At 41.1% G+C, this 15489-nt stretch overlaps 2 protein-coding genes across 4 annotated transcripts; both read left to right on the forward strand.

Annotated features, from left to right (window-relative positions):
* Positions 1-349: 349 nt before the first annotated feature.
* On the forward strand, positions 350-9646 carry fam83ha (family with sequence similarity 83 member Ha). Its single transcript, XM_040034498.1, is given in 7 exon segments — positions 350-777; positions 1654-2105; positions 2216-2380; positions 3152-3276; positions 3413-7119; positions 7121-8403; positions 8506-9646. Coding segments are annotated over 6 exon segments (5736 nt in total). The 5' UTR covers positions 350-777; positions 1654-1661; the 3' UTR covers positions 8518-9646.
* A 958-nt stretch (positions 9647-10604) lies between these two features.
* LOC120735239 (androgen-dependent TFPI-regulating protein) lies at positions 10605-14974 on the forward strand. Of its 3 annotated transcripts, none has more exons than XM_040034497.1 (6): positions 10605-10775; positions 11368-11439; positions 11546-11671; positions 11786-11887; positions 12016-12131; positions 12537-14974. In XM_040034497.1, exons 3-6 carry the CDS (start codon positions 11555-11557, stop codon positions 12763-12765), a joined length of 564 nt encoding a protein of 187 aa, XP_039890431.1. In that variant the 5' UTR covers positions 10605-10775; positions 11368-11439; positions 11546-11554; the 3' UTR covers positions 12766-14974. The 3 variants fall into 3 exon arrangements, with proteins under 3 accessions (XP_039890431.1, XP_039890430.1, XP_039890429.1); XM_040034496.1 differs by lacking the exon at positions 10605-10775 and having other exon boundaries at positions 10785-11439; positions 12537-12688; positions 12808-14974; XM_040034495.1 differs by lacking the exon at positions 10605-10775 and having other exon boundaries at positions 10793-11439.
* The last annotated feature ends 515 nt before the right edge of the window (positions 14975-15489 follow it).

Genomic DNA, 15489 nt, shown 5'->3' on the forward strand with positions numbered 1-15489 from the left:
TGTTTTGGGGGGGTTTTGGGGGGTTTTTTTGGGGGGGGGGGGGGGGGGGTACCGAGCCATGCCCTTCGCTCCGTCCCTGGTAACAACAGCCGTCTCAAACTAGTATGGTCTGTATTAATGTGTCCGTATGCCCCTACTCCCTGGTGGAACATCCTGCTATAACCTGTTGATAATTAATTTACAGTGGGTTTATCCTTGGCCTTTATAACCGGGTAACAATATCTGCCAGCACAATCACACAAAACGTATTAACTGATAATAACTAATGATTCAGAACAGTGTTAGGTGGGGGCGGGGGAGAAATATGAGCGATCAACGCAGGGTTTTTATGAACTAGCAACGCATTACCTGATAGGGCTAAAACTAGCCACAAAGTTCGGCTCCAGTTTACAGCAGTAGTAGCGAGTGAGTGTCAGGAGTGAGATGATAACATCTGGGCAGAGTTCAGCTGGCTCAGGACAGCCACGGACACTGAGAGCTGAGCAGAAGTGAACAAACTGCGGAGCTGCTGCAGCCGGTGAGGCGGGGCGAGGTCTGTCGACACTACTTTTTTCCTCCGGTCGATGCGTCTCAGACATTCTCGCCAACATGCCTCAAGCATGACAGCAAACTGGTTTAGCTGGGTGACAGGGGAAAAGGCAGTGTAAGAGTAAACTTTCGGCAGGTCACACCTGGACTTGGAAGCTCGGTACAGCTGTGAACAACAACACGGTGAAGAAAGCAAGATGACTGCTGTGAAGTTTAACCGACGGAGAGCTTGACGGGTACACCAATGAGGTAGGCTCAGCAGACGGTAACTGCGGGAGCTGTATGGCTCTGTGCTGTTAGCCCCTGCGGTGTTTGAATTAACTGGATCCAACATGAGACTACAGACTGACCCAGCTCCGGTTAACTTTTCTAACTCGGTGGGGGGAAAAGTTTTGTCCGTAAATGACAGGCTCACTTGCGTAGCGGCAACACAAAGCTATTTTATCTTTAACGTATTTACTTAGAGCTTGTTGTCCTTTAACGTCTGCTCCAGGGCTTTGAGCTTTACTCTTTACTCCTGGTGTTTCTTTTCTCGTTTATGTGAGATTTCTGGCTTTACATGAAAGTTCAAATGGAGTCGAGGGTGTTTGGCCAGAGGGAGGGGCCACACCCTAACCATCTATCCTGTGGTTAGATTCCATTTCCCTCATTGTGCTTTCACCGGTCCAATGAAATTGTAGCAGATGCTGCAATATCTCTGAGAAGTATCCACTGGCGTCTATTTATTTTTATTTTTTGGGTTGTTGAGCTGGGTTTGTCACGGTGTATTGATAGAGTGGTATCTCAACTTGGCTGCAGCTAGTTGATTTTCAAGAAAGTGAACTCCACCACTGTTGTAACTATGAACCCAGACAGTGTAAATATGCCACACAAACAGTAGAATAAATGCTTCTGTTACTTTTGATTTGTTAGGGTCTTTATCATGTCAGGGTGTTTTTTTTGTTGTTTTTTTGTCAAATAGTACATGTTGTTATCTTTAGATTTTATTCTATCTCGCATGACAACAAGAAGCAGCGAATTAGACATCTGTGGGTTGTGTGAGTGTATCTGATTACAGCTGAACCCAAATTTGATTCAAAAACATTTACACGTTGCGTATCTTTTTGCCCTTTGTCCTCTTCTAAGACCACAGTATGGCGCGTCGCTCTCAGTGTTCCTCTGCTGGGGATAACCCCCTGGACCCCAACTACCTCCCTCCTCACTACCGGGAAGAGTACCGCTTGGCCATTGACACTCTGGTTGAGGGGACTTTGGAGGGGTACTATGAGTTCCTCCAAAAGGCGGGTGTGGTGGACTTTCTGTCCACACCTGAGATTCAGCACATTATGGGCTCCGTTCAGGGTCCCCAGCTGATCGGACACTCTGAACAGCTTTTTCTGGAAAGCGGGGGAGATGGATCCTCAGACACTTACTGGCCGATTCACAGCGACCAGGACGTCCCAGATTTGGACCTCGGGTGGCCCCACTTGCAACTCTTCAGTGTGCCCACAGAGGTTACCACTCTGGTCAACCCCCCTGAGCCAGGCATGCCAAGTATCAAGGAGCAGGCCCGGCGACTCATCAAAAACGCTCAACAGGTTGGCCTGTGGTTTCCTTCACATTAATCACCATTGTTCTTTTTTCGACTGTCGTGCTCATGGCGCTTTTGTTTTCGCTTTGGTCGCTTTGTTTTCTTTCATTTCCTCAGGTCATTGCCATAGCGATGGATATGTTTACCGATGTTGACATTTTTGCGGATGTCCTTAACGCTGCCACGAGAAACGTTGCTGTCTACATCCTTCTAGACGAGCTGAATGCACATCACTTTGTGAGCATGGTATCCAACTGCAGAGTAAACCTGCAGAGCATTCAGGTGATTGAGTATTCTTTGCAATGCATTTTGTCTTCTTACATGTTTAATTTCCACTCCCATTTATACTTTATGTCTGCCCTTTTACTTTATATACAATATGCACGATCTGTGGCTCAAAGTAGTCCTTAACAAATTTGCTGTTTATTTCTGCTTTAACTGATTAAATGGTTGAAATCTATTTTTGTTATGCGTTTTGAAGGCTGTTTTGTCTTCATTTGGAATGAATGGATTTGGCACTACAGGCCACTGAGGAGGGGTGGGGGTGTTTGGAAAGCACTGAGAGATAACCCATAGTTGTTTTGTCTTTTCATGGGATTTGTTGACAGTATTACAAAATTTAGAATATCACCAGCTTTATCTCCCAGTGGTCTTTTCACAGTAAGCTATATTGTCCAACAAAAGCTAAGCAATTGGTAAAAGATGACTCTCTCAAGTCTCCACTGGCACAGGAAAGTTCTTAGAGCTGCATTTTATGCTATTGTGTAATATAAATAAAATGCCTGTATTAATACATCTGAGCCTGATATGTTGAGTAAATGGAGACTGACTCATTTAGTGATGTTTAAAAAAAATCACATGACCAGTATAGTACTGCAAAAGTGAACTACGTATACAATCTTTTTCTCCTTTTCTGTGACGTTATCTCAGAAGAAGCAGTGCTAATGCAATGCTGCCACCTATCTTGGATTTATGCAATTGAAAACATTGTTAGATGTGCTTCATACATTTTTAGGTTTTATAAATCTTAAGGTGATTCCTTGTGCCTTGCAGTTTTTACGAGTGAGAACAGTGTCTGGCAGCTCGTACAAGTGTCGCTCAGGCAAATCCTTCAAAGGTCAGATGATGGATCGCTTCTTGTTGACTGACTGCAGGGCTGTGCTGAGTGGAAATTACAGGTGAGGCTGTTTAAAACTACTGCAGAATCCTACTACACCAGGATTGTTTCCTAATAAATGTGTTGTGTTTGCAACAGTTTATTGAACGTTTTAACAATTCTTGTATTAAATTGCACTTATCTTATGTCATGTCCAGCTTCATGTGGTCTTTTGAGAAACTACACCGCTGCATGGCGCACCTGTTCTTCGGACAGCTCGTGACTACCTTCGATGAAGAGTTTCGGATCCTGTATGCTCATTCCCAGCCGCTGATTGTTGAAGATTTGGTTCCTCCAGTGGAAGACATAAATCCATTACAAAAGAGGGAATACGCCAGTGACAGGCTATCACTGTACAGGGAGCCTATGAGAACTCTGCCAGCAGCTGATTCTAGTCAACCAGATGAATGGGCCAGACAGTCCTGTGATGAACGAATGGATGACGATTGGAGAAGGGTGCCCTTTAACACTAAGGAACCCCTGCGTGGACCCGCAGATTTGTACAATAGGTTTCCTTCCCAGCAACCACACGTGGACCCATCATTTGATCAGGGACGTGCCAGGATTCCACCGATGGAAAATCGACCCTTTAAACATCCTGGCTTTGCTGAAGGTGTTCAAGGAAGATATCCTTATCCATTCCTGCAAACTCAGGGAATGCCAGAACCTGAGTCCCAGGGGAAGCATTTTTACAGGGGCCAGCAGCCTTATCTAGGACCAGCACCAGGACCAGAAGCAGATTACAGCTATGACAAGTTCTGGAGCCAAGGCTATCTTTCAAGAGATCAATACTCTGAATCTGCTTTACCACAAGAGATGCAACCACCTGATTTTGACCCTGTTTTTAACTACTTGTCATCTACCAAAGACTATGATCAGAGCTCAGAGAAAATGCTTCCTGCAGCAGATTTTAGTTCGTCTCAACCTAGAAGACTAAGTTTAGGCCATCCATATACGTGCCAAACCTCTCCCACGCCCTCCAGCCACGCTGATCAGAGGCAGTTTCTTCAGGAGTCTAACAGTGACCGCAAGGATCCCATGGTTAAAAAGGGTCTGAGAAACTGGAGGATTAACTCATACCTTAGTGCATATGATAATTCAGGAGATGAAGGCCTGCCAGTGGAACCACCTCAGGCCCCAGATCCTTTTGAAGAGCCCCGTAACACCATGCAGAAAACAGCACCAGGGGTTGATTTGTCACTTCCTAAAATCCCAAATGTCAGAGAGTTCAAAGTTCCTGTTATATCCAGGGTGAGTCAGATACCAAATTATGCCAAAACAACAGCCAGAGAACAGCCTAAGGTATTGCCCGATGAACCTCCTGCAGTGGCAGAAGAAACCAAAACAACACCATCAGAGTCACAAACCACAAACAAGGAGGAAAAGAGGACAGAGGAGGGAGAACAAAATGAGCCAAAGACTTCTGTGCTTCTGCGGTCCGATTCTTTCCGAAGGAAACTAAATGCTAGTGGAATGAACAGGTGCTCCAGGTTAAGGTCCTCTCTGATATTCAGCTCTCTGGATCAGCCAGCTCCTCAGGATAGTCAAACTACCCCTCCTGAGCAAAAGGACGGAGACACTGAAGACAGTGACAAAACTGAATCTGAAAAGATAAAACGACCCTTTGTTTCTCAAGTTCTGGGACAAAGGAGAACTGCTGCTAGAGAACCTTACGAATGGACTCGGTACCTAAAGACATCCACAGAAACAAAACCAGACAAGGAAAGCACTAAAGGAGATGATAAAAATTCATCAAAGCAAGAAGATTCAAAAGACGTTTCAGAAAAGCGTGAGGAAACAGAGTCAGCAAAAGTACCCCATGTAGAGCAGCCTAATCTTTCGCCATCCATGCCTCGATCCAAGCTTTCTGAAGCTGAGCTACCCAAAACCAATCAGCCGGTACAACCACCTAAACCTTTAGCCACCCTTCTACCATATGCAGATATGAATGATCCTGATGTAAGATTAATGTTTTTCAAAGAGCTGGCAGCAAAACGCAAAGCTGAAGCAGCCACAAAAGCTGCAAAGGGCAAAGGAAAAGACCCGGTGAAACCAGAAACTGAACTAAAAGTCAACAGTGGTGTCAAAAAGGAGGGACCTGAACCAAGAGAATCCTCAGAAGACAGGGCTTCCAAAACTGAGGGGGAAAAGAGTGCTGCTGCAGACGGTCAGTCAGCTAGTGTGTCTTTTGAATCCAGTGAAAACATTAACCAGCAGGACAGTCAGATCGAAAATCACTCCAATACCTCCCAGAGCTCTAAAGAACAAAATAAAGTAGCAGAAGATTTAGGCACAACAAAACTGGACAACAGTCAGTCAACAGATCTTCTTCCTGCTTCCTCAGAGTTACCTCTGAACAAATCACCACAAGAACCCATGCTGTCAGATCCTGCTGATGACGAGAGCAGCCCCAGTCATCCACCCACAAATCCTGCTCCCACTAATGTTTCTTCACTTACACAAAGTACTGATAAAAAGGAAACCCCAAGCCCGGATTCTACCTCAAAGGAGTCTAAATCAGTCTGTGCCAATTCTGATGAAGGACTTTCTGCGTTGGCTTCTCACACCCAAAATCCTGATTTGACTCATTTAGCAACCAGCATCTCCCCTCCTGCAGTAACATCAACAGTTGACGCCTCTGACCCATCAATGCTGAGATCCTCCTCTGAGAATAATCTGCTAGATTATGGTTCACAGAAAAGTCCAGTTTCTTTATCGTCCGGTACGCCTTCTCTTTCTACCACTGAAGAGAACAGACTTTCAGAAGATTCCAGTTCACACCCTGCTTCTGGCATATTAGCTTCAAATGATGATAAAACAGAGGCACATGACTCTATGAGCTCCTCGCCAAAAGGGTTAGCAGAAGATTCTAAAGCTAAAGATACGAGTAACCAAACTCCTCTAGATTCCTCTTCCAAGTTGCCGTCATCCCAGACTCCTTCAGCAACTGACTCTGTACATATGGAATCTGGTGTTTCTCCTGAGGTGTTTGTAAGTGGTGCTCAGTCAAGCTCATCCTCGTTACGGTCCACCACAAGCGTTTCTGGTGCTACAACTTCCACAGAAAGGTCAGAAAAAGATATTTCTGAATCAGAGAAAGCCAATTGTAAAAGCGAAAAAGATCCTTCTGTAGCTGAGAAGAGCATGACTGAATCAGAAATACAGGTTTCTGAACCAGAAAAAGATGCCTCTGAAACAGAAATAGGCATGCCTGAATTAGACAAACGCGTATCTGAATTAGAGAAAGTCGTGTTTGAAACAGCTATTTCTGAAACAGAAAAGGCCATTTCTGCGACATCAGACCCAGGAAAGGGTACTTTGGAATCAGAGAAAAGTGTTTCTGAATCAGAAAAAGACCTTATTGAAACATCAAAATCAGAAAACGATATCTCTGAATCAGAAAAGAACCTTTCTCAAGGAGAAAAGTGTGTTTCTGAACCAGAAAAATCTGAGGGAGCTCTATCTGAAACAGAAAATGCCATTTCTGAAAAACAAGAATCAGTAAAAGATATTTTTGACTCTGAAAAGAGCATTTCTGAACCAGAAAAACATATCTCTGAATCGGAAATAGGCACGTCTGAATCAGAGACAGCTGTTTTTGAAACAGAAAAGGCCATTTCTGAGACATCAGACCCAGAAAGGGGTACTTTAGAATCAGAGAAAGGTGTTTCTGAATCACAAAAATCCATTTCTGAAACATCAAAATCAGAAAACGATATTTGTGAACTAGAAACACGCCTTTCTCAAGTAGAAAGACGTGTTTCTGGGTCAGAAAACATTGTTTCTGAACCAGAAAAGTCAGAGAGAGATGTTTCTGAATCAGAGATAGGTGTATCTGAAACAGAAAAGGCCATTTCTGAAAAACCCTGAATCGGAAAAGGATATTTCTGAATCTGAAAAGACTGTTTCTGAATCAGAGGAAGGTGTTACTGAGTCAGAAAAGAGCCTTTCTCAAGTAGAAAACATAGTTTCTGAACGAGAAAAGTCAGAGGGAGCTGTTTTTGAATCAGAGATAGGTGTATCTGAAACAGAAAAGGCAATTTCTGAAAAACCAGAATCAGAAAAGGGTATTTCTGAGACTGCAAAGACTGTTTCTGAATCAGAGGAAGGTGTTACTGAGTCAGAAAAAGAAGTTTCTGAATCAGAAATTTGCTCAGTTCAAAAGGCTGTTGCAGAGGATTCTGTGGTTCCTGAATCTTCACATGTCAAAGGTGATATCATACCTAGTAGCCCTTCTCCACCTGAGCCATGTGTACCTGAGATAAAAGAGCCCACTATTACTGTACCCACACCCACGGACACTCCAGCCGAGCATTTGCCATCAGAAGCAAGCTCCACTGTCATTACAGACTCTACTCTTAATGCTTCGCAGTCAGAAACAACTGCAGCTCCTCAAGACGCACAGATACAAGCAACCCCTCCCTCTGACCTCAACTTTACAGGAGCTGAGGCACCAACCCCTGCTGAAACAGGATCACGTTCCTCTCCTTTGTCTGAGTCAGTTGAATTCGTTTTGCCCCCTGAAGCTAAAAAAGCAGAAACCAACATGTCTGCATTGCACACTCTCGCTGATACAAATTCCCTTTCCAACCAGACTCCATCAGAATCGGATAAAGCCCCCAAAACTCCCTCTAGCACAAATGAGCCTACCTCAGAGCCACCTGTGCCTGCTGAAAATAGTAAAACAGAGCCTGAGCAACTGGACACAGGCGGGAGAAACTCAGATCATACCCAGGGTACAAAGGAAAGCAGTGCCAAAGAGTCTGTCGGCAGTGAGAAAACGAATGACCAAATACAGCAAAGTAACTTTTCTGAATCAGCAGAGATCACATCCAAGCAGCCCAAATCGAGCCAGTCTCGCTACCACTCATCCACAGCCAACGTGCTCTCGAGCAGCAACCTCAGAGACGATACCAAGCTGCTCCTGGAGCAGATTTCCGCTAATAGCCAAAGCAGGAATGAGGCTACCAAAGAGTCTCCCGTTACCGATGACGAGAAAGAAGACAAAGCTGACAAAAATGCTAAAAGGGAGAAAGAACGAGGACTTGATAAATTAAACAAAGAGCAAAAATCACCTCAGGAGCGAGAAAAGCTGCTGGAGAGGATCCAGAATATGAGAAAAGAGAGGAAGGTTTACAGTCGATTTGAGGTATGAATGTATTACCAATATTGTTTGCTATTAGAAGTATTAATATATATTTAATTGCCCTTGTGGTGAATCTATTTTTTTTTTTTGTCTCTACTATCACAGATGACAACTTAAATGGGATCCAAAGAAAGATGAGATATTAAAAGGTGGATACAGGATGTGTAGAAGGAAGTGAAATTAAATAAATAAAAAGCTGGCAAAGATATTTGTTGGAAATGGGATTTCTCTTCTGGGTTGTATGGAAAACAAGGCTTATCATGCACAGAAGAGTCAGGGAACGTGTACTGAAGCGTGAATTTAGACAATATGCAAGTTATTGCAAAGCCGTTGTCCCAATTACGTGCAACGTGTTCAACAACGAGCTTCTTACTGTGGCTGAATCATCAAGTTGCTCCCAGTATGAACTGAGAGCATGAGTGCAGGATCGAACATGTTTTTACTGACTGCAGGGTAACGTGCAATGTGTCAAACCAAGTTTCTGTGAAGAGGCCTTCTTGCCGTAATCTTTTACAACACTGACAGCAGCGTCAGCTAGTTTTATGACGAGATGTTAGAGAACTGATAATCTGCAGTGGTCAGATTTTGTAAAGCTGTAATATACTATAGTTTGTATTATAATGGTTCACCTTCATCTTAAAAAGATGATAATTACATATATTTGGAAGTAAGTGGATCTGTGGATCATGCTGGCATAAATAAACTGTAACGTTTTTCATCCTAAACATGCAACCGAAAACAAGGAAATGCACACGATGGACTCAGACGTCGACGTGTAACACTGTGTCGTTTTTGTTTTCAGCTGTTGAAAGCAGATGTCATTAAGGTTAATGATGAATATTCAAAGGTGCATCAGGTTTACTTCAAGGTCTTGTTCATATATACCATTCAACGCTTTTTCATTTACACATTTTGAGAAAAAAAACCCAAAATCCAGCATATGAAGCTTTTTTAAGTGTTTACTTTGCCCGTGGAAAGCCAAAACTATCCGACAGTATGGGGTTGTATTTTATAATCTGCTGAAACCAACCTTTTATTTGTCTTTTAAACTTTTCTCTACCCTGCAGTTTTTAAATCAGTACTTGTTCTACGTGTCTGTTGAAACTGATCTTGAAGCTGTGAAGAGTTTACATATGTATGTTTGAGTATGTAGAGCTGAGCAGTGACAGTGAGTTCTCACAGATTTACAGTATCATACCTGTCTTCATCACCTTTTGCTGTTTGTAAATAAAACTTCTTAAATATATCGAGGCTTGTTTGTTTTTGTTGTTGTTTTTCTCCCATGTCTGAGGTGCAGTTCATTAAATTCATGTTTGATATAGCACAGAAAGAAACTCAGGTACTGCTTTAAAAGTAAATTTTAGGTACTATGACACTATTTCCACAAAATTAAACATGCCATCTAAAGTAAAAATAAAACCAGAATTAAATAATAAATTATTTAAATCCTTAATTGCAAGAGGTTTTTAAATATTTACGTATATAAATGTTTCATATGTAACATGTTTGTGTGTAACTTGAAAACTCCATTTGATTTAAAATATTCAAAAAGAACACATACATTATATTTTATATAACAGATTTCTCTTCTAAACCTACACAGATTTAGTAGCTTTAACACAGTGATTGCAACATACTGCATATTGGCTTTGGCGCAGTACTATCAGATCACAGCCTTTACACCGGCACCATCTTCAGGCCATTTATGACATCTATGAAAACTTTAAGGATCACAGGAAAAAGTAATGGGAGAGCAAGTTTAGGAGAAAACTTTATTTTATTTTTATTTTTGCCTGTTTTTTCTAACACGTTTATTCTCTAACGTGAAACTTTTGCTCTTTGAAATTTTCTTTCTTATGAATTTATCGGGTTTTGTCGTCACACATTTACTATTATTTTAATAAGCTCGCGAGAGATGTGTCGAGCTCCTGAATTTAGATTTCCAGCAATAATAAAGAAGTAACTCTTCTGTGATCCAGTCTTTGTCAGAAGATATTTACCTATCTGAACTTTGCAAGTTTTAGGCAGGTGTGGAAAAAATGCTGTAAACAAAGAATACTTTCAGAAATATAAATGATTGTTTATTGGCCCCAAATGTTTTCTGCAGTAGGACAATGACCCCAAACATACAGCCAGTCATTAAAAACTATTTTCAGCGTGAAGAACAAGAAGTACTGGAGTGACGGCATGGCTCCCACAGATCTCAACATCATCAAGTGTGTCTGGTATTACATGAAGAGACAGAAGGATGTGAGGAAGCCTACATCCACATAAGAACTGTGATTAGCTCTCCAAGATGTTTGGAACAACCTACCAGCCGAGTTCCTTCAAAATCTGTGTGCAAGTGTACCTAGAAGAATGGATGCTGCTCTGAGGCAAAGGGTGGTCACACCAAATATTGACTTGATTTAGATTTCTTTTTTGTTCATTCACTACATTTTGTTGATTGGTGGAAAATAAATAGCATTCTTTGTTTACAGCATTTTTTCCTCACCTGCCTAAAACCTTTGCACAGTACTGTATCTGAACTCACGTAACCTTCCTAACTCGTTGGGATTTCTCTTGCAAAACGCTATATAACAGATTACACTCTCACTGTGCATAAATTTGCCTCCCAGCCACAAGCGGTTATGAAAGAAGTCGCCATATGTTTCGTAAAAAACTGAACAGTGGTTCTCTTGTGTTTCTTTGTCTCTGCTGCCTGCAAATGTCTTGATAAGCCGGCGCTGAATTACACTAATCTTTAAAGAACCTTCACTGCTTCAAGTGCCTCACATCTGAAGGGAAAACTTTGAAGTTTAGTCTTTTTGTTTTGTTTTGTTGTTGTTTTTTTGCTTGCATTTTAATTTATTTTCACTATTTATTACAGAAGAATATAAGTTTACACTGAGAATGACTGTTAGGGGAGTGTATCACATTACAGCATTCAGCTGGTATGCGTTTATTGTTATGAATCTCAACGATAAGGATGGAGAGGATTTGCCACCAGGAATCTTTGTTTATGGAGGACCTTGGAAGTACCTCACTTTTTTGAATTTGGTGAGTACCTTGATCGTTTATGGGTAATTGTTGTGAAGGATTAATGACCCTGCGATCCCAACAAGGACAGTGGGAAAAAACAACAATGTTGCTTGTAATGTTTCAGTTATTGCAAATGACGTTCTTTGGACTGGCGGCAGTGAATGATCTTCAACCTGAGAAAAAGGCTGAGAGTACTCTGAGCAAGTTTAAAGACCTTCTCTTCTCTGTCTTTGCCTTTCCAGTGGGCACGGTGAGAACCCCACCCCACATTTGCAAATCCTACATTCTTTCAAGTGCAAAAAAAAAACCCCAAAGCAAAACACTATGCTTCACATTAACTCTGCCTTTGCTGCCTTTTCTTTAGTTTGTTGTTCTACTTTTCTGGGCAATCTTTGCATATGATAGAGAATTAGTCTACCCAGCTACCATCGACACCTTCTTCCCTCCGTGGATGAACCACGCTATGGTCTGTTGACTTATGTTCTTCGGCATAATAAATAATTACTCAGCATCGTTTGTATTTTTAAAACATTTTTAAGCAATTCCTGGTTGGCCTGTCAGGACTTCTCATGTTGCTGTTGGCTTTTTCTTTAGCACACATTTGTCCTTCCCATCTTACTTGGAGAGGTGCTGGTGCAGCCTCACGTCTACCCACAGACTAAACATGCACTGACGGCATTAGGAATCGTGGGCTTGGCTTACTTATCTTGGTAAGTGCTGACTCAGCATTAACAGCATAATCAAGCACTTAAAAAAAAAGCATTTCTTCAGTTTTTATCTTTCATTTGACACTGATTGAAGTTCACCTTCATGTGGCTGAAAGCACAACACTGTCTAAATGCATCTATTTTTGCTGCTCCAGTGTGCATACAGCTTGCGGGTAAAAGCTTCTTTTCAACCTCCACAGCTCGGGCTCACATGTTGTAATGCAGCCAATAACTCCTCATGAGTACAGAACAAACCATAAGCATGCTGTTCATTGCATATGAGATGTTTATTTTTGCTGCTGTTTTGCTGTTACAATGACTGCGTGAACACACTGGGTGAATGTTTGCATGAGCCAAACCTTTTTTTTCCTTCTTTTTTTTATTTTATATTCTGAACATGTTCTGCAGGATTATATGGGTGTACATGTCAGTCGGGATTTGGGTGTATCCTCTTCTTGGGCGCTTCAGTGCTGCTGGTCTGGTGGGCTTCTTCTTTTTTAACATGTCTGTGGTGATCTTGCTCTACCTGCTCGGGAACGAGCTCAGCAGACGGGTCTGGGGTAAGAGGAGTTATGTTTGCCATATCATACCAAAAAAGAAAGGTTTAAAAAATAACAACAACAACAACAGAATCTAATCTGTCTCTTTGCTTAACTCTCTCTTTTGTCTCCTTCTCCAGAAAAGGACATGAACAAAAAGACAAGAGAAACAAATTAATTGAACCTTTCTCCCACATGGCCACATGGTTCTCTTTGAAGTGAAGCTATGCAAACAATCCATTCTTTCTCTTACTAAAAACAGTTTAAACCACAGGACAAAACACACCCTTGCCTAATGCGTTACACATTGTTCTGATTTGATGACTGGGTAATGATTGTGATAAAGACTGTATTCTTCTTACTTGCGCTCCTTGTAGCACCAATTTAGCATTTAGCTAAATGTTAAATAGCACCATTGAGACAGATTACTTGCAACAAGCAGTACAGCCGTGGGTTACAAAGGTAACAATAAAGCAATTAGGATCCATGTTTAACATAACGCAGTTGTGTGCACCTCTGAGATATTCAGTGCAACATTTAAACTGAACATACTGCATGTTTTATCCTGTGATCATGAAAAATCTGCAGGGTGACGTGAGAATAACTTGTAATCCAAATAAGCATTGATTTGATGACATCACAAATCCTTCAAGATCTCCATGAAAGTCTGTTTTTGTATCCATCCGTCGCTCCAGATGAGCTCCTTGTTTCTTTTTCTTTCTTTTTTCCAAAGGAGATCAGGGACCACGCAAGTCCCTGTAGCCTTTTAGGTGATGGAGGTAGTTTGGATCCGCATCCACCAATCCAACCGAAAGGATCTTTGCCAATAAATGCAAGTCATCGTCGCTCAGATCATTCTGTTGAAGAAATTGAAGTCAGATATTTTATCCAAACTATTCTCAGTAAGCTCAGCATTTAACTTTTGATTGCCACTTACCAACTTGTTGTTTGCAGAGGATTCTGGGAGCTGGGACTTTTGTGACTTGTTTCCCTGAAAATGATAAGAATCATTACACAGAGTTAGTCTTTGCTTCCTTGTTCCACCTCTATGCACTCTCTATAAATGTTTCTGTTTGCTTCGTATTTGATGTGAGCTACATTTAAAAAAGAAAGAAAGAAAGAAAAATAAATAGCTGCTTACCTCTTTGAGTCCCGTTGAAAACCAATATATGACAAAGAGAAGACCAGCAATGATCTTAAGGCAAAACGAACAGCAGTCAGTATCACACAGGTTACAGTCACCACTAGAAAACAAAATCTTTGAAAAATGAACTTACTTACAGCTAAAAGACTTAAAATAATATATAAAGAGGTCTGCACTTACTCCGATCAAGTACAACATGTTTGCTTCTGTTGTGTCTGCCCTGTTTGTGCTCTGATTCGTAACCTAAGGAGAAATAAAGAGGTTCCTTCTTCTCCGAGACATCAGACCACAATGCGTAAGACAGGAGAGGAAAACTCCCATAGAAGAACCAGCCGTACAGGATAGACTGCATATTCACCAAACAGGTTATCTTATGCCTGAATGAAGTCAGTCATGAGATAAATGTGCGGTTACGCAAACAACTGCGTAAAATAGGCGGATTTGTGTGTAATAAGAGCTATCATTAGCTGTAAGTCTTAACGCAGGTTAAGATGATCTCACCAGTGACACCTAAAAACAACAGATGTCAAAGAGTGACAACCTGCCTGTCATCCGCTCTGTCATATATTTACGCATTGGAAACTCTTGGAAAAGTTTAACTAAACTGCCTCCTCCACCTTCACCGGCAATGCACTGAAATAATATCTATGTTTATCATACTTTCAAAGTATGCAAAAACCTGTTTTTGACTCAGCCTGTCCCCTGTTTCGTGCAATCAGTAGTCGATTTTAAAATGCAGATCAGATAGCATTGTTTGTTTTCAGTACAAGCTCAGTTTCGTTTTAAAGAGATTTGAATGAGAGATGCATACATATGGCTTCTTCTTTGTATGATACAACCTGTATTAATGGTGAACTGTGTTCACAGATAGTATTTTCTGGAAGTGTTCCTGCCTCCATGCACTGATTTCCATGACACAATAATGCCTGTATTTAATGCCTGTGTTTCCTGAGGGCCCAAAGGCCAGAGGCTGTCCAGTATTGTCCCATGAACACAAAGATTTCTCCACATTCTCTGATTCTTTTGATGATACTGTATGATGTAAAATCGTTCCAGCATTTTGTTGTCCCAATCCCAGCTTTTTTGAGACATGTTTTTGCCATCAAATTTAAAATGAGATAATATTTTTTGTGAAATATTAAAATGTCTCTGTTTAAACATGTGATGAGTATAAAATATGGGTTTGACAGCTTTGCAAATCGTTGCATTCTGTTTGCATTTACATTTTACACAAATGCAAATAAACATTTTCATATTTTATGTGTAGTATATTGCAGTATAAAAGAAATCAGATAACACAAAAAGAGACAGACAGACTGATAAATGGCATTGTGCACCAGCAGATGGAGTTTGAATGATATGAATCTATCTGACTTTTCATCTCCTTTTAAACCATTCAGTCAAACAAAAGTTTGGTCTGAAACCTAGCTGTGTTCGCCGGATTTTGAATGAACAGATGTGGATCTCTGTTACAGAAGCTTACTGTACATGAAGGAAATGTCCAATCTATTTTTAACTGGTGCAAAAAGCTCTTTTAAAACCAGATGATAAAAAAGAGAATTACATTGATTTGATGTCCTCATTAGCTGCATTGCTGTTTTCATTATTTTAAAATATATACATATTTGAGTCTCTTAATGCCTACTTTTTTAATATGTTTGTTGAGTTTACCTTGTAT

Source organism: Simochromis diagramma, unplaced genomic scaffold, assembly GCF_900408965.1.
Source record: "Simochromis diagramma unplaced genomic scaffold, fSimDia1.1 OVJJ01000481.1, whole genome shotgun sequence".
Classification (NCBI taxonomy): Eukaryota; Metazoa; Chordata; class Actinopteri; order Cichliformes; family Cichlidae; genus Simochromis; species Simochromis diagramma.

What these genes read in the sequence shown, in the direction of transcription:
- LOC120735239 (XM_040034495.1), top strand. Translation starts at nt 11,293, where the DNA reads ATGACTGTTAGGGGAGTGTATCACATTACAGCATTCAGCTGGTATGCG. An exon ending in ACCTCACTTTTTTGAATTTG is followed by an intron (nt 11,440 to 11,545) that starts GTGAGTACCTTG and finishes GTAATGTTTCAG; the next exon opens with TTATTGCAAATGACGTTCTT. An exon ending in TTGCCTTTCCAGTGGGCACG is followed by an intron (nt 11,672 to 11,785) that starts GTGAGAACCCCA and finishes CCTTTTCTTTAG; the next exon opens with TTTGTTGTTCTACTTTTCTG.